Genomic DNA, 19,483 nt, shown 5'->3' with positions numbered 1-19,483 from the left:
TGTGAAACAGGACAAATATAAGCAGCCACCAAATTATAAGCAGCCATCATTAGGTAAATCTGACCACAATTCTATCTTCCTGATTCCTGCTTACGAGCAAAAATGAAAGCAGGAATCACCAGTGACTCGGTCTATAAAAAAAGTGGGCAGATGTAGCAGATGATAAACTACAGGACTGTTTTGCCATCACAGACTGGAACATGTTCCGGGATTCTTCTGATGGCATTGAGGAGAACACCACATCAGCCACCGGCTTCATCGACTTACACCTCAGCGTTCAACACCATAGTACCCTCAAAGCTCATCACTAAGCTAAGGATCCTGGGAATAAACCCTCTGCAACTGGATCCTGGACTTCCTGACGGGCCACCCCCAGGTGGTAAGGATAGGTAACAACACATCTGCCACGCTGATCCTCAACACTGGAGCCCCTCAGGGGTGTGTGCCCCTCCTGTACTCCCTGTTCACCAACAACTGCATGGCCAGGCACGACTCCAAAACATCATTAAGTTTGCCGATAGCACAACAGCCTGATCACCGACAACGACGAAACGGCCTACAGGGAGGTGGTCAGAGACCTGGCCGGGTGGTGCCAGAATACCAACCTATCCCTCAACATAACCAAGACTAAGGAGATTATTGTGGTCTACAGGAAAAGGAGGATCGAGCACACCCCCATTCTCATCAACGATGCCACATTAGAGCAGGTTGCGAGCTTCAAGTTCCTTGGTGTCCACATCAACAAACTAGAATGGTCCAAACACACCAAGACAGTCGTGAAGAGGGCACTACAAAGCCTATTCCCCCTCAGGAAACTAAAAAGATTTGGCATGGGTCCTGAGATCCTCAAAAGGTTCTACAGTTGCACCATCGAGAGCATCCTGACTGGTTGCATCACTGCCTGGTACGGGAATTGCTCGGCCTCCGACCGCAAGACACTACAGAGGGTAGTGCATACGGCCCAGTACATCACTGGGACCAAGCTGCCTGCCATCCAGGACCTCTACACCAGGAAGTGTCAGAGAAAGTCCCTAAAATTGTCAAAGACCCCAGCCACCCCAGTCATCGACTGTTCTCTCTACTGCCGCATGGCAAGCAGTACCGGAGTGCCAAGTCTAGGACAAAAAGGCTTCTCAACAGTTTTTACCCCCAAGTCATAAGACTCCTGAACAGGTAATCAAATTGTTACCCAGACTATTTGCATTGTGTGCCCCCCCCCAACCCCTCTTTTACACTGCTGCTACTCTCTTTTTATCATATATGCGTAGTCATTTTAACTATACATTCATGTACATACTACCTCAATTGGCCCGACCAACCAATGCCCCTGCACATTGGCTAACCGGGCTATCTGCATTGTGTCCCACCAGCCCCTATTTTACGCTACTGCTACTCTCTGTTCATCATAAATGCATAGTCACTTTAACCATATCTTTAGACATACATACTACCTCAATCAGCCTTTACTCACCTATTGTTCACCTAATACAGGCTCTAACCAACAGTGCAGAAAAGGTAAGTAAGCATTTCACTGTATTCGGTACACATGACAAATAAACTTTGATTTGATTACAGAGACAAACACACACACACACACACACACACACACACACACAGGCTTAGAAATCACTGCCTGCAGGCTGATCATTTTAGAGTCTCTCAATTAGGAGCAAAGCTTGTTAACAAAGCTAGAGCCCACAACAGATTACCACTACCGACTTGGTAAAGACATGGAGAGACCGAGAGCAGGAAGAGAGGGAAAGACACCGATAAAGAGATGAGACAGAATGCCAGACGAGCAAAGGCGAGGAGGGGGAAGGGAGGGCAAGAAAAAAAGGGGAGGATGAGAGGGGAAAGACAAAAGGCGGCCACTCAAAAGGTAATCAGACATGACGAGGATGAAGAAGAGTGGAGCGAGTGAAAGAAGACCACCAACAGAGTCTCTGAACAACGTCTACGGGCCGAGCATACCAACGGAGAGCAGTTCCCTCACGGCAAGGGAAAGATGAACGCTTTATCAAGGAGTGAGGGGCGACTACTGAATTCTTCACGAGAACACTGATATCCTACCACCGTACGCGCCAGGGGGTTTTCTGGTGATACTGCACATGTTTTTCTATGACCATGAAAAGCCAATAAAGCTGAAGTCCTTCCATTTCTAAAATGAGTAATAAAAAGGTTTTCAATCAAAATCACGAGCCATGTTCCCATTTATAATTGACTAATATTTGCCATATTCTTAGAATTCTCATGTGCCAAAGCATCGCCACAGTCCGTGTCATGGTGATACTTGCACACCTGTAGATGTGAAATGATTGAAAGGTGAAACTTGCATCCAGAAAAGGAAGGCGAAGCAATTCAGGCATTCTTGAAAGTCAGGACAATCCCTGTCCTGTAAAGAAACCATTTTTATAGTTGAACAACGAAAAAATGGATTTCGAATTAAGTGTGGAATGGTGCTTTATAGTTACTCGGTGACGTCACGTGCCCCACGTACCTTCAAAATGATTCGGTATTCATTTATTAGGAAAAACAGGTTTCCATCATTTGTCGCAATAAAGAAAGTTTGACAAAAGAGAAAGTCCACCCGTCGAACGGATAAAAATGTGTTTTGAAAAGGTCTCCTATATCTGCCGTTTCCATCACTCATGTCGCAAGGACTTGTGTGTGACAAAAGATGGGTCAATGGAAAGGTGTGGGGGGGGACTTTAACCTCACAACAAAAAGCAGGAAGCTCATATACAACAAGCTGATTTGGGTATTTGAGTCAACAGCAGGTGCACAAAACCCCTGGAATGTAGTGTAGGATGGGCTATTATCTAAGGTCGACAAGAGGCAAAATGTTCATAATGTCCACATTCATGGTATAGGCTGCAACACAAGGCAGCCAAAAAGGTTCCTAAAGCTCATTTGGTTGCATGATACACTCAAAGTTGCAGGTTTGAGTACCACATACTGAAAATATGTATTAACTATTTTTTTTAAAGTGGCTTATACACTTTGGATAAAAGCACCTGTTAAAATAAATAACCACATACTGCAATTCTATAAAGGAAAACTACTACATATTATAGTCGGGGAAGTACGCCCATACAAAGATCCCCACATGAGCGTCTGCTAAATGACTTAAATGTAATGTAATGTAATGTTATACCCATGTGATGCATCATTCTTCTCTCCATGTTGAGGGCATGATGTCACAATCACCCCTCTGATTTGGCTAGTGGAGTAAATGGAAGGTGCCCCATCAAGCAGAGGTATGCTAAGAAGTAGTGGGCCGATCCCCTGCGCCCCGGTCAGTGGGGGGTATCCTGCCTGACTCTTCATAAGGAGATACTGCTGTGTGGTAAAGTGGATGAATGAGATTAGGGCTGACTCTGCAGGAGGTCTGTCTGTGGGACGCCCCTTCGGGATCACCACATATTAACCATTGGGACTGATTTGAATGGTAAATCTTCCCCACACCGAAAGCGTTGAGACACACACACACACACAGGCTCAGACTGCAAACACTGCGAAAAGACTAACAGGCCCCATCGCGGAACGGCAAGAACTATCAGTCTGAAATGTACACACACACAAAGGGCAGGGGTGAGCCCAATACTGAATACATCATCTCCTATTGGTCCAGCGTTAAATGAATTTTGCTGCGATTTCCCCCTCATACTCTCAATAGAATATTTCTGTGTGTGTGTGTTCGTTCACATGCAGTGTGTGCGTGCGTGTACGCATATAGGACCTAACAACAGTGTGACCTTTGACGTCACGGTGGCCGTGCTAGATTACCTACTGTCCTGTCATGGCTGGATCAGCTAAGAGTCACGAGCTGGAGGAGTCAAGAGTGAGATTCTTCCTGGGACCAACACCTCCAGTCACAGGCCACTGGCCAGCAGGGTCTCACAACTCTTAGTCACATAGAATGGTAAAAAACAGCAATACCGGACAGAGATATTCACAGACAGATCCGGTCAATCCTCACCTATAATCCATTCCAGATCCCTGTCATTCCAAACATGACAAGGAGTAGAGTGATGGCACAGACGGGTACCCAGGCTCCCGGAGCCGCTCCTTGGGCCCGTACAGAAACACTCGACTGACGCACATTGGCATATCCTCAAGGCTGCACGCAGTAACCAATGGACTCTGTATGTATGCTACAGTGTCATCCTCAATAGAGTAGGTCAGAATGGTGCTTTAAAATCATGACAAATCCTGGGATAGGCCTACTCAACAGGCACAGAGAAAGCACAGTCTGGATGCACTTAGTCCTGTGTGCATCCAAAGTCTAGATGGTGTGACGGGACAGGCGGCAGGAAGTAAACCGTTCCCTCTTTTAACCACGGTCTCCTCCTCCAAAACCCCTCTCCTTGGACAACAGTCTAGGGATAGCTAGCAGTCTATTCCTCCAGGATGGAGACGGATGGATAGCATGTCAGGAGGGGTGTGGAGGAGGTGTAGAGTTGCCACGCAAACCACCTTTCTCCCGACCAGAAAGAGGGGGAGGGGTAGAGGAAGAGAGATGATGGAAGAGAGAAATGGAGAGACTGGAGGGGTTTTTGTGAGAGACGTAGCCTCGTCATAGCTGCTTTGCAGCACCTCATCTGGCTCCTATCCAAGTCACAGAGAGACAGAGAGACAGAGAGACAGAGAGACAGAGAGACAGAGAGACAGAGAGACAGAGAGACAGAGAGACAGAGAGACAGAGAGAATGAAAGGGAGGAATAAATGGGAGAAACTGGGAGCCCTTTTAGAGCAGTTCTCTCTTAGCTGCTTTGCAGCCCCTGCACATCTGCAGTGAAAATAAATAGGAGTGAGAACGTAAGGTAATCCCAGTATTAAGACCTGCAAAGTATATTATCATTCCTCTATAGCTTACCTCATCTTTATTCCCCTGAACACCTACGCTAATGCTGCATCTTGTCACAAACAGACAAACCAGACTGATGATGTAAGTACAGCTCTGGGGTCAGGGAGGGGAACACCAGTACTGTGTGGTGTGTTGCTGTGTTGCTAGGGACAGACATGCAGAGTGGCTCTCCTGTGCATCCATCTGAAATCAATGCTCTCCCGGCCACAGTCCCCCACATAGTGCTTTTAGCATAGGACTCCATGATTAATTCATTAACAGGTCTCTCCCTCCCTCCCCCTCTCTCCCACCCAGTCTCCCTTCATCTTGACAAATCTACCCCTCTCCATTTGATACATACACATCCCCCTCCACTCACATCACAAACACATGTGCTGGCATAGAGGAGTGCTGCTGCAGTGTGTGTGTGTGTGTGTGTGTGACAGGAGCAGTCCAGAGGTCACATTAGAGCCCCTCTCTCTGCTTCTCTGGCCTGCTGGAACCTCATTATCCATTCTACTCAACACACTGCTCCAAGGGCCCCGCAGAGAGTGGACACACACACCCTATTGGAGTATACATGTGCAGGAGCCTATTAAGTGCCTAGATGTGTTTGGTTGACCCCCTCTTGCCTAAAAATATACCACACACAGTAGCGGGTTCATTCCAGCCAACCTTGAAAGATTGCATTGCCAACATAAAGAAAAGAAAAAAAACTGACCGAGACATTTCAATAATGACTCCAGGAGACACCACAGCCTCCAGCCAACACTGCATTAACATTCAGACAACATTTGGACTCAGCTGTGGGGAAGCCAGTCAGCCATCTCCGTTTCAATCAGGCCCAGTTTACAGACACACAGTCTTACCAGTTATGAATGCGGGCCCTGTGCTGTGTTAGAGGAGGGAGGGTCAGCACTGTTCATTACACACAGACACACACACACTTTCCAAAAATCAGCTGGAGATCAGTTATGCAATGAGCCCTGAGGAGGAAGAGTCTAGAGAGAGACTGCTGAGAACAGGGAGTTCATTCCACTGAGAAAGAGAGACAGATGGCAAAATAACTGGTATGTGAGGACGACTTCGTGTAAGAGAGGAGAGCGAGTGCAAGAAAATGGCTATGGGGCAGTGTCCTCGCAAGCCGCATTCTACCATGTGAGTCGAGGCAAACCGGAACCAGGGATTCGGGGAGGGCAACCAGGCAACATGGGGAGGGCAACCAGGCAACATGGGGAGGGCAACCAGGCAACATGGGGAGGGCAACCAGGCAACATGGGGAGGGCAACCAGGCAACATGGGGAGGGCAACCAGGCAACATGGGGAGGGCAACCAGGCAACATGGGGGGGAAACCAGGCAACATGGGGGGGAAACCAGGCAACATGGGGGCAACCAGGCAACATGGGGAGGGCAACCAGGCAACATGGGGGAAACCAGGCAACATGGGGGAAACCAGGCAACATGGGGGCAACCAGGCAACATGGGGAGGGCAACCAGGCAACATGGGGGAAACCAGGCAACATGGGGGGGAAACCAGGCAACATGGGGGGAAACCAGGCAACATGGGGGGGCAACCAGGCAACATGGGGAGGGCAACCAGGCAACATGGGGAGGGCAACCAGGCAACATGGGGAGGGCAACCAGGCAACATGGGGGGAAACCAGGCAACATGGGGGAAACCAGGCAACATGGGGGGACCAGGCAACATGGGGGGACCAGGCAACATGGGGGAAACCAGGCAACATGGGGGGAACCAGGCAACATGGGGGGAATCCAGCAGGAATCCAGCTGTAACGATCCAACCCCTCTATCCAAATCATTAATTCGTCTACCTCAGTTCCACCTCTCCCTCCCCTCTTGTTCTCATTCCAGGCCATATTCAGTCAGTCCCAATACCAGGGGAGGTAACAGTTTCAATAACCAAAACCCATGACGGAACCATTTGGAACATTCCGCACTCCAGTCGGTTACAGATCGAATGTTAAGTTACAGCCCCCCAGACTGTTTCCCCCAATTCAACCCTAATTCAAGTCCAGCCAGCTGAACTGACGGCGGCATCCGTTTTCACAAGACACCATAATATTCAAAGCTCCGCGTAGATCGAGTTTAATGAAGCAGTGGAAAGACACGGGGTACTGTACATGTCTCTGCATGTGGCGGATCGGAGAGACAGGACAGAACAGGCCTCAAACGACCGGTCACTTCCTTGTACGCCATAAAAGTTATAATTCAGTTGGGGACACCAGCTTCAGCACAGCTTCAGAGGGGAAACACAAAACATTTCCTGATACTCTTCTGTCAGTTCCCGCTCGCTGACGCCGTCAGAATGTGCACAGTATGTGTGAGCGTGGGACTGTGCAAGTTCAAATCTGTGTGAAGCACATGTGAGTGTGCGCGATTGTCGCATTCTGTGAAGTGTGAGAGTCCAAAAGTGTAAATGTACTGTGTGTGTGTGTGTGTGTGTGTGTGTGTGTGTGTGTGTGTGTGTGTGTGCATGCATAACAATATGAGGACTGTGGGGTGAAGACGCTACAGGGATGGATCCCTTACTGTCCATCCCTCACTCCATGTCTGCTTCAAGGGTAACAACAACCAACAGAGTCTAGCTAGTAGTGATGTGGATGGGGTAATACGTTTGGAAAATCAAATCGCAATATCTAAACGCAATACATACCGTATCGGCACCTAGGTATGGTGATATCGTAGCGTGTGGTCCCTGGTCATTCTCAGGCTACTAGTAGCTGTGGTAACTAAATGCAAAGTGACAGCACCGAGCTGCCGTGAGTTGGCAGGCGAGCGAGCAAATTCATAGGCGGCAACAACAGGCCTGGATGGACGGAAAGCCCTCAGGTCTGGGAGGTTGTGGACCTGTCTTGTTGAACTGCACATACAGACAGTCTGGTATTTTCCATTTAGGCTTAGGAATACAGGGGGGGGGTTCCTGTCTGTTAGTTTTAGCTAGCCCCTGAAACTGGTGTCAATCTTGGGCCACCTGGTCTCAGTGGTGTATGCCTGTCCAGTGTCCACTCACGCTTAAGCCACACGTGTGGGTATCCATTTTCACGTTTCACGTCCCTGTGCTTTTTCCTTGTGCTCAGCCAGCCACTTACTGGATATCCTGTCAATTGTTATTGAGAACCCGTCGACTCCCTGAAGAACGACACACAGTGAAACACACACCACTGAATGATTTAAAAATGGTACCATATAGCCTCATCCAATTATAGTCAAGCGATGCCTTCAGCACCTGACTGAGTTCACATTTCCCACTCCTTTCTTCATGCAACTGCCACAAGTGACATGCAGTTGAAAAGCCCATCACACACAGGTGTGAAAGGGGCCATAGGGTCAGACTCCACCCCCCAGTAGGGACAGTAAACGTAAAGCTATATGACCTCTATACAGTGTGTGTGTTCTATTGTGTACGCTACCTTTGGTATAGAAAGTCAAGCATCTAATGGTTCTGGGTAGACTGGGGGCCTTGGTCCCCAAGGAGGATTCTACTACAGGTTACTTCAGGGCCCTTGCCCCACACCAATGACTATTTTTTAGGGGAAACCGTGTCCTTATTGGAAGTAATAACAAGGAAGTTTAACTATCAGTGTGACTCAACTGTTCCAAGTTCGGTTGCAATGTAGGCTAAAAACAAGTTGTAAAAAAATATAATAATAATTGTAGCCACAGTTCAGTGCACTGGCTGTGAGGTGTTGACTATGTGTGTCAAAAATATATATATTGCCATGTCAGTTAAATAATTAACTTACATTTATCAACATGAAACAACATGTCGTGTGTGGCATTGGCAACTACTCTGTAATCGCTATCGGCAAATGGAGTTATACTTGTGGGCAATTAATTTCTGCAGTCTCTAAGCTTGCTCACAGAAACGCATCCACTCTGCATTAACATGTCCGTCCGTCTGTCTGTGTTCATGCCGGCGCGGTAATGGTTGTTGCCCAGCCCCACTGATTATAACAATGTTACCAAATATTCATTTATTAACGCAATGCCAAAACCTAATGGCTGAACGACACACTGATATATTACATGCATTATTGACATAAAACTACTAATTACTTGTGCTCTCCTATCACACACACTACTCTGACCCCCATCAGAGTCGCATTTCATTACAATAATCAATAATTTAAAAAAGGACCAGCCTTTCATCTGGGCCCAGGCCTCACAGATGTCGCCAACGTCAATTGCTATCAACCCCTCCTCCCCTCCCTGCATCCATCACGGTCAATTTCAGTAGAGGCATTCATTTTTAAAGCGGCCCTGTCATAGGGATTATGAAACAGCAAGTCTCGATGCTGGTGGTAAACATGGTGGAGCAGGTCCAAATACTGGGTTGGTTTCAGGCTGTAGCATTTTAGTTATTAAAACTAATAACCTTGTTTTAAATGTGTGCGACCAAGGGGGAACTGTGGAACTAACTATTATGCACTATTTTCGCGTCTTGGGAGCAATCTCAATGCACAATAGTGCATGTCATGTGGGTACATTCCTTGACGTTAGCAGGTTTATGAAGTCCCATGCCAGCCATCTTTGGCGTCTGGGTGCCACAATATCACAACAAGATCAGACTTGAAACGCACGCAGCTGGTTTGACTCAAAGAAACAGAAAGTTGCGCTGCGAGTGTAGCCTATTTATCAAAAACGTAAACAATGAAACAACCCAGATAATGACATAGTCCCGCCGTAGATCAACCCAGGCCAGGGCCCAACTCATTTATTCTTGTTCTTTACCTTTGTATCTCTCCAGAACATCTTCGTACGCCTGGGCGAATTCCTTTTCCTGGGAATGGTTGGTCGGCAGTAAACCCGGGATGAAGCCGGCCATGGTGCCTCTGTTACCGGTGGCCATCAGCCGAATGGCCCACTACCGCAGTAATCCAGGACGGTGGATCCGGGTCCTCTCCTCGCCAGCGCAGCTGTCAAATCCGTTTAGCTTTGAAAGCCACGGTGGATGTGCTGCTCCTCTCCGGTGTTTGCTTATAAATGTAGCAATTCGCGAGGCCAATTGATTGGTTGGTTGAAACAAACGTGAAGCGGCTCACTTGACAAGTCCAGTCATCCCTAGTTTGCATGCAATATGTGAAGAAAAAAAATAGGCTACAGAAAGCTCCAACCTTGGTTTTATCCTATATAAAATAAATGTCTATGTGAACGTTATAGCCTACTGATATTTAATTTATCGACCCATTATTGTCCAATGTGTCCGCCAAACCACAACAGCGTCGTTCGCCGTATTCTTTTGAACTCAACCCCTTCAGCTACCTAACGACCCGGCGAATATTGTTTTATGTGCGTGCGTGAGCGCGCCCCTGAAGCGTGTCTGCGTAATGGCAAGTCGGGATCGTAGTGGGCTGGCTCCTTCCGAAATCAGAAGAGGCTCGACTGAAATAGTATCTGGACGCCGGTTCGTATATCCCCTTTTTTGTCGATGTCTTTATTCAATGAAACCGCTTTAGCGTCTCTGAATGCTTCTTCCCAGCACAATGGCCGCTTCTATAAAGTCACGGTTTGTGTGCTGCGACTCTTCGCCTGCCTCTCTTCCTCCCTCTCAGGTTTCTATATTCTCCCTGGAGTGGCTGTCATCCCATCCCTCTCTACCGGCCATGCCAGAAACCTACACCAGAGGAAATGTATCGCTATAGGTCAATGGATGGCTGCGGTGGGACACATGTGCGTAAAGTAGTGTTGGAGCGCCCCTCGGTGGTAATCCGGACCGGTGTAACGGCACTTCCTTTTACTCAAAAAGATGGCGTGTCCAGTAATCAGCTTTGAGGATAGTTGCTTTGGTCTTGGGCTGAACCCGCCATCTAACGGCAATGTAATGTAATGCCATGCCAGTTGAGCCCTTTAAAGGTCCACTGTTCCAATCACAATCCACACCCATCACAGCAGTTTAAAAGAATGTGCTGTATTTCCTCAATCTCTCACTTCTTGCATGGAGACTAAAATCAAGATCGTCATTTAGGTCACTCCTTTCCAGAAAAATAAGGGCACACAATGGCTGGCTGCACACCACCGCACATTATGTCAGGGTGCCACACCAGGACATACAGGTGAAGCCAATTATTCAATGAACACACAAAAACATCAATAGACATCAATGGGCTGGATCCATTGTCCTCATATATACTCTCAGGTGATCAAGATCAATAACATCCCATAGACCTAACCCTATAAGTGTCTCGTCTATAGCCCAGTATAATCAGTGAATGACATGTTCACAGTAGCCTTTTCCATCGACAAGAGGTAAGGGGATCTGGACAGGTGAGACCGACGTGTGTTTGTGTCCGCCGTCCATAAGATGGGAGTCTGTGTGTAGTAGGCCTATGGGCGAGGCAGGTGACGTCTGTGTGTACGAGGATCTCAGAAGTCCAGACAAATGCGTCAGTAGAGGGATACCCGCCATAGCTTTCTCCAAGCCCAGCCTTACCCTGACCAATACCGTACTGTCATAGTGCTTCCTAGCCTGACCTGACATCAACCAGACATCATCTCTCCGTAGCCAGGAGCTGTTATGCATCATCAGCATTTCCTCAGTACTGTGGATAATGCAGACATGACTAGTGGAAAATCAACTTTTATAATCCATCCGCAACAGATTCGTTCAGTCTGAATATTATAGAATACCAGAACATTACTAAATAAATAGGGATAAGAAAGACTTATTTTGGTCCCCAAAATGTAGGAAGTGAGGCAAAGAGGGAGTGAGAAATGGAGAGAAATAAAGTGATGCTAACTTCCCCATGAAATTATTCAGAGCAACTCCATGGAGATATTTTCTTTCTCTCATTCTTTTACTCAGACATATGTCTTGTCAGTTTCTCTCTGTCACACCCCCCCTCCCACCCCCCCTCACACTTCTCTCTTTCCAAACACACTCACACATCCAATGATCCACAGTCATGAAGGCTTTGTATGAATACAAACCCACACAGTGTAGACCTTCAGCCGTCAGACCTGGCAAGCACACAGACACCACACACTGAGTTGAGTCACACTGACTGAGTCTAGAGTTTGGCAAATTAATGCAAAGCAGGACAGCCAGATGTTGTCGTTGACCGTCCATTGGCTCCCGCAGCAGTGCACACATACACAGACAGTCACACACACACATACTGTAAACCCACACACACGCATAGAGTCACACACACACACACACAGACAGTCACACACACACATACTGTAAACACACACACACACACATACTGTAAACACACACACACACACAGATCACCACCAAAACAGACATATACTACAGTAATATATATGTAAAGAGTAGAGGAAGAGGTAATAGTGATGGGAATGACCTCAAGGAGAGTGACGTGACTCGGGTGACATTCAGTTTACGGGACATCGGTAGATCCACTGACTGCTTGGCCACTGTTATCATTTTAAGGCTGCAGTTGTATAGTGTTTCCGCTTCTTGTATGTAGGCTATTCATTGATAGCTCCTGTACTTTAGCATACAGACACCTAGCATAATCCTTCCAGATGAACATGGGTTCACCCCAAACGGTTTGACATACATTACTGTCTAATAAGATTCCCTCCGTAACCAGACCTATACCATCATCAGATAATAAGAATAGCTGATATAGTCGAGACATAGGATATCCCACCAATCACATAGTGCCTTCAGAAAGTATTCACACACCTTGACTTTTTCCACATTTTGTTGTGTAACTGCATGAATTTGAAATGTTTTAAATTGAGATTTTGTGTCACTGATCTATACAAAAATACCCCATAATGTCGAGGTGGAATTATGTTTTTAGGATAATCATCATCAAGCTTTGGTTATTTGAATCAGCTGTGTAGTGCTAGGGCAAGAATTGAAACGTGCTCCCAGGGGGGGGCCCAGGACCGAGTTTGGGAAACCTTGCCTAAAGGCAAGTCTGCCAGGATCTTTAGACATGGACCAAATCATTATTTTCCCGTTATAACCCCATCTAGTGGTCATTGGTGCCAGCTACAACAGTCTATCTGACCCTGCACGATAAAAGAAGCACTGATGAAACATGATGAAATGCGCTAGTCATCTTTGTTTTAGCACGCTGAGTCCAGCTGCAGACAGTGAATGAGTCGTACGAGACATGCACACACACACAAACAAACACACAATATGAGGCATGTTGCCTCTCTACAGCAACCCAGTTTCAACATTTTAGCCGATTGCATTTTTCTACGCACTGATTTAGCCCGCTAAGTGGCTAATTTGTCGCTAATGTTGCAAAGCACCTTCTATGGCATAAGATTGAATCAGGTCTATTTTGAATACATATAGCCCCTTGGCTTGGGTTCTCAGAGTGTTCTGAGGTTGTGTGTATAGGGCCTCTGTTGACGTGTGTTTTAACTAGCCGACATAATTAACTTATAGCGAGGCATTCCAGCTCCCTTTTCCCATTCCAAATGGCTCAGATCCACCCTCCCTCTCTTTCTCTATGTTTCCCCACCACATATACTCTCTCCTTTTTACATGTCATCATTACTCTTCCTCCCATCCTCTCCGTTTGAGTCTTGCCCCCTTTTCCCTGTCTGCCCTCCTTCCATCTTCTTCTCTGTTCATTCTCTCTTTCTTTTCTTTTAAATGTGGATTCATCTTTGGGTTCGGTATATCCCTCACTCGACCTTCTTCCGTGTCCAACTTCAATTCAAATTCAAATGCTCGCTCTCTCTGTTTCACTATTTATTTTGGCCCCTTTTTCTCACTTTTCCAGTGTCTTTCCTACTCCCTTCATAGCCATGGAAACCGGGAGACCGGGAGAGTGTGCATGCAGGTCGCCTTGGCAACAGGGGAATGGGGAAGAGCCAGGCTAGGAGCTGTCCTTTGCGCTGCCTGGTGAAAAATGTTTGAACAAGAGCTCAGGCAGGCAGTCGCCTAGACACCTCAGGTCCAAGCAGGCACCTTATGTCTGGGGCCAGAGTACATACTGTATGTACATACATTTCCCCCAACGCATTCACTCTGCCTCCAACTGACATTCGCACACACTCATTACACATGCACGTTTACACATAGGCTATACAAATGTCAAGACAGTTAATTGAAAATAATTTGATAAATAATCCACAATAGCAGGACATTTTTGAACTGTTTTGAAAAGAACGTTCCAATTCATGAGACAAATGTAGCCTTTGTTCCATGTAACATGCAGATGCTCCTCAGCTTAATTTGGTCAAATGAATTACATTTAATCTAAATATATTATATTATAAAATGACCAGACATGCTAATATAAACACTCACACTTGCTTTTATACTTGATTCTCACTTCGTCCTCATCCTTCATCCTTAATTTAATCCAAAATGAAAACCAATATGAAATATTGAATAAAAACGACACCACACAACACCTTTTGTTGCCAATAGCGTGTTCCACTGTCAACACTGATTAAAAAAAATCAGTAAGACAGACACAGCCTTTCTCCTGCCCACTCATACACACACACTCACACACTCTCGTACGCAAGCACACACACACACACAGCCCAAACCCTGGAAGTGTGGCACCACAACACATCAGGACAGCTGGGAATTCCAGCTCTTCAAAAGAGGAGACGGTCAAATGACCAGTACGGTCAAAACCTCAAAAACACGGGTTCAAAAGAGAAAAAAGGGATAAAAAAAAGAAGACTCGTGTCACAACCGCTTCAAGTAAACAGGCAACCAAAAAAAGACCTGTTTGTAGCTTTAGCATGACAATTTAGTTTCTCTCACACTCCTTTCTCCCTCCTTTCTCTTGACCTCTGACCAGGAATTGGTGGAGTGCCTCCTCTCTCCCCCACACTGGTTAGTATATACAGTTGAATTCTGATAAGTTCACATAAGTGCAAACTGTTTAAGTATTAAACCTGTTTTTAAAACTTAACATGGCAAAGTGGGTGGGGTTATATCCTTCCTGTTTGGCCCTGTCCGGAGGTATCATCGGATGGGGCCACAGTGTCTCCTGACCCCTCCTGTCTCAGCCTCCAGTATTTATGCTGCAGTAGTTTATGTGTCGGGGGCTAGGGTCAGTTTGTTATATCTGGAGTACTTCTCCTGTCTTATCCGGTGTCCTGTGAATATAAGTATGCTCTCTCTAAAATTCTCTCTTTCTTTCTTTCTTTCTTTCTCTCTCTCGGAGGACCTGAGCCCTAGGACCATGCCTCAGGACTACCTGGCACGATGACTCCTTGTTGTCCCCAGTCCACCTGGCCGTGCTGCTGCTCCAGTTTCAACTGTTCTGCCTGTGATTATTATTATTTGACCATGCTGGTCATTTATGAACATTTGAACATCTTGGCCATGTTCTGTTTATAATCTCCACCCGGCACAGCCAGAAGAGGACTGGCCACCCCTCATAGCCTGGTTCCTCTCTAGGTTTCTTCCTAGGTTTTGGCCTTTCTAGGGAGTTTTTCCTAGCCACCGTGCTTCTACACTTGCTTGCTGTTTGGGGTTTTAAGCTGGGTTTCTGTACAGCACTTTGAGATCAGCTGATGTACGAAGGGTTATATAAATACATTTGATTTGAAACACTTTAAAATGTTTTGTTTAAGTGGATTGCAGTTCACCAGTCCCAATTTAAATGTATTATTTTCAATGGCTCAGTCGATATCTGCACGATTCACAACAGTTATGAGGAGCTTCTGTTACACACCACATCAATCCATCTCTTTGTATACATCTCTATTTAGTGCACAACAACCCCACTGAGCACACACGTTGAATGAATGTTGTTTCCATGTAATTTCAATGAAATGGCATTGAAACAACGTGGAATAGACGTTGAATTTAAGTCTGTGCCCGGTGGGACGCTGATTGTGTTTGTAAAGAGTCATGAAAGTAACAGAAATAGCAGGCGAAGAGCAGCTTGCATGCCTGAGGAAACAAAAGCGGGATACATAACCATTCCTTTTCCACTATATCTTGAGTCGCTCCTTCCGTCACAAACACTTTACTCCCTTATAAAACCCAAGCTGGAACAATGGCAGGTTCACCGATGAATTTTTTTTTAAAATCTTCAAGCCATAAACCTGACAGATTATTTTCTCTGATGTATTTGTAGCAGTATCACAACCCTTCAGTAAAAGTACAGTACACTCTGTTTAAAAATATATATGCCTCGTTGCTGCCAATTGGAGTGTTGCTATGATATGTTTTTTTTGCACTCCCAACCCACATCCACATTCATAAGGGTATAGAGGGGTGGAGAGATGTAGCCTCATCCTCGCCACTCCCTCTCATACAGCACAATCATTACAAAGATAGCTCTACATTAGACTTAACAATATTCCAATGTGTAATAAAATGCTTCACGTTGTAAGGAAAACATGGCCACACATTTGCCTTCTGTCTTCCCGGAATGAAGGGGGACCATTATCAGTTCCCATCTCTGCAGGTGTACCCTCTACAGGTGAGTTTTGTAGAAGTACATACTTCCCAAATGTCTTACCTGCAACACGCACCACCGCCCTCTCGGCCGGGTCCAGCACAGAGTTGTGGGTTTTCCTCTTTCTCCTTTCTCCTCTCTCGTGTCTGGACGGTCGGTTCCAGGGTAGGGTGTCCCCAGAGGGGCCTTGGAGTCCGGACGGGCAGGGGGACAGGGAGCCCCCCGAGCGCTCGCTACGCAAAGACCGCTCGCTCCTCTCGCTAACGTAGGAGCGCTCGCTCAGTGTCTCCTCGTCCGAGGACTCCATCACGCCGAAGGGCTGGAAGAGATGGGGAAGAGTGTGGGGGAGGTGGTAGAAATTAGGGGCAGGGCAAAAGGGGGGGAGAAAAAAGGGAGGACAGAGAAAAGAATTGAAGGTATGAGAGATAGGCAATGCTGTGTAATTCATCATCCACAGTGTAATCTGGCATAGCTCACGAATAATGCAAGGCTTCTTGTAATTAGTTTAAGTCACCTTGATTACGACACGATGTGGTAAACTAATGGTGACGACAATAGGGAGGAGGATGGAGGAAGAATTCGGTTAACAGAACTGCCAGGTCTCAATGATGCTCAATGAGTTGGACGAGTTCAAAGTAATATGACAGCAGAAAACCATTACTCAACTTCCAAGATGGAGATGATTGACATAAAGGCAAAGAGGATGGCTAGACATCACAGCGTCACTGGAGCGGTTGTGAAACCACACCACACTTCAATCAATAGTCAATGGAGAAGGACAGGAAAATGACTAAATCAGGACAATTGAGCATCTTTCAAGCAACTTTGACGACAAACAAGAGCAGTATGACTTCCATTACTCTACATTCATAATAGATGATTGACAGGTGCGTCTTGGGGTCATGATGAAGATGGTTCAACTGCTGAGTCACTGAAGTAATGATGTGGAAAGACCAAGGGACAGGTTGATCGAATACCCTCACTCCGGATTCTATTAATACAGTCTGGGTCCTGGTCGATACTGGATTCTCTACTCGAGTCATGCAGAGAGAGGAGCTGAGGAGCATTGAGTTCTTCTGTGATCAGCTGCATGTGGATGGGACCCAAGGGAGCATGGACTCGGGCTCTGTCCATCATATTGGGGATCAATACCACTGACCTCAGCACAGTGGTGTCTGGGGACTTTGAATGGGTTTTACTGTCTAAAGGCTGTCTAAAGGCTGACCCAGTCATGCTAAATGACTGACACGATTTGATTCTGGTTTTATTCAGCTATTTTTCAGACCAGACCTTTGCAGTTTTACGTCTCATGAGGGTCCTAGTTGACCACAAAATCACCACGGTTTTGCATTTTTATCTAAATAAGGAAGAGTATTTTTTTAAAAGAGTTTTGGCTTTCTATCCATAATTTTATACAAACTCCCTTACTACTGTAGCAGTGGTTAGGTAGTGGAAATATTTAAATGATATGTGAGTCGTAAGGCAAACAAGCTAACTACTATTTCCATCTGTGGTAACTGTAGCGAATTTCCTTGTACTAGTCTAGCCCTGGGCAGAATGCCTGCCCCACTTCCTCCAACATGTCCCTTCCCAGCATCCTCAGCGTTCCGTTGGATCACTCAGTTTCCCTGCTGCTGCCTGACAGAGTGTTGGTTCTGAGGCGACCGGAGCCGGTGGTGTATAACTAGAGACAGAATGGGGGATTCAAAGCCACGCTGTGTCATTATGCCTTCGTGTGGCATCGCGTGAAAGGAAGACAGCTTTTGAAAGAAAAAGCTGAAAAGTCTGAAAAAAATCTTAATTATTCAATAATTACCTCTCCAAAACAGCCCCCTCCTTTCTCTCCCTCTCTGTCACAGTCCTCTTCCCTCTCTCTCGATCTTTCAGTCTTCTTCCCTCTTTCTCCTCCCTTTCTGTCTCAGTTCTCTTTCCTCTCCCTCTGTCTGTCTCAGTCCTCTTCCCTCTCTCTCCCACTCTCCCCCCGACAACAGCTGTTGGAGTTGCACCATGTAAGGATGCAGAACAGTTGACTGGGTTGATTTATAAGATGTAACGAGGCTTCCGGGTTTGCATGGCCATGGATACAGGGTGTTCCCATCCACAGCTGAGACAGAGTGATTCCAAAACAGCATTCCTTCATAGTCTATGGACCGACTTACCGATGAACAGCTGTTGAAGCCTCATTGATAGTTGAACAGATAGTAGGGTTACCTAGGCATAAAGGCATATAATCCACATAGTTTTGCGTACATGCATGAATGATCTTGGAGACAGTTGAGCGATCCTCATAGATATAGGCCTCCAGCTATGAGTAACACTGACTCTCAACCCGGACTCACTGGCGATCCAGATATGCTCTGATACAGAAAGCCACTGTCAAAAGTCACTGCCATTGAGGTGCTGCTGGAGTTGACTGTCTGAGGGAAATGAACATGGGAGTGAAAGAGAGGGAGAAAGGAGAGAGAGCTTTTGTGTACTCAATATGTAGGTTAGCATTTTTTTTCTTGTTCTGGAGGCAGCGCTGCAAAGTGGTCACTAGCTAGCACAGCCACAAAGTCCGAAAATTTGATTTTAAACCTAACCTTAACCCAAATCTTAACCATACTGCCAACCCTGATGTGTAAACCCTAACCTTAAATTAAGGTTAAAATTTTTTTTAATAAATGTTCACAATATAGCCAATTTTGATTTTGCAACTGGCCTATCTAAGGGGAAATCGCTCATTTCTGCCACTAGGACAAGACTCAAGACAATAAACGTCAACCTGCACTGCGCATATGTGCATGTGTGTCAAATCAAATCACTTGTGCTGAATACAACAGGTGTAGATCTGACCGTGAAATGCTTACATACAAGCCCTTAACCAACAATGTAGTTTTAAGAAAAATAAGTGTCAAGAAAGTACAGTTGAAGTCGGAAGTTTACATACACTAAGTATGGAGTCATTAAAACTTGTTTTTCAACCACTCCACAAATGTATCATTTACAAACTATAGTTTTGGCAAGTCGGCTAGAACATCTACTTTGTGCATGACAAGTAATTTTCCCAAAAGTTGTTTACAGACAGATTATTTCACTTAGAATTCACTGTATCACAATTCCAGTGGGTCAGAAGTTTGCATACACTAAAACTGAGTTTAAATGTATTTTGCTAAGGTGTATGAAAACTTCAGACTTCAACTGTATATACTCACATAAACTAAAGAAGAAAAAAAGATGAAAACAAATAAGAAAATAGAAAAATAA

General features: G+C 45.9%; 1 protein-coding gene across 1 annotated transcript in view; it reads right to left on the bottom strand.

Annotated features, from left to right (window-relative positions):
* The window catches only part of LOC118398939 (microtubule-actin cross-linking factor 1-like), a 132,172-nt gene that overhangs the window by 107,623 nt on the left and 5,066 nt on the right, over positions 1-19,483 (bottom strand). Inside the window, exon 2 of the mRNA XM_052471832.1 lies at positions 16,301-16,556. Coding sequence (XP_052327792.1) covers positions 16,301-16,544 — 244 coding nt within the window. The 5' untranslated portion in view covers positions 16,545-16,556. The remainder of the gene's footprint in view (positions 1-16,300; positions 16,557-19,483) is intronic.

The sequence above is a fragment of the Oncorhynchus keta genome, chromosome 20, assembly GCF_023373465.1.
Source record: "Oncorhynchus keta strain PuntledgeMale-10-30-2019 chromosome 20, Oket_V2, whole genome shotgun sequence".
Taxonomy (NCBI): domain Eukaryota; kingdom Metazoa; phylum Chordata; class Actinopteri; order Salmoniformes; family Salmonidae; genus Oncorhynchus; species Oncorhynchus keta.
Note: the sequence above shows the minus strand (reverse complement) of the source record. Positions and strands in the feature narration are given on the sequence as shown.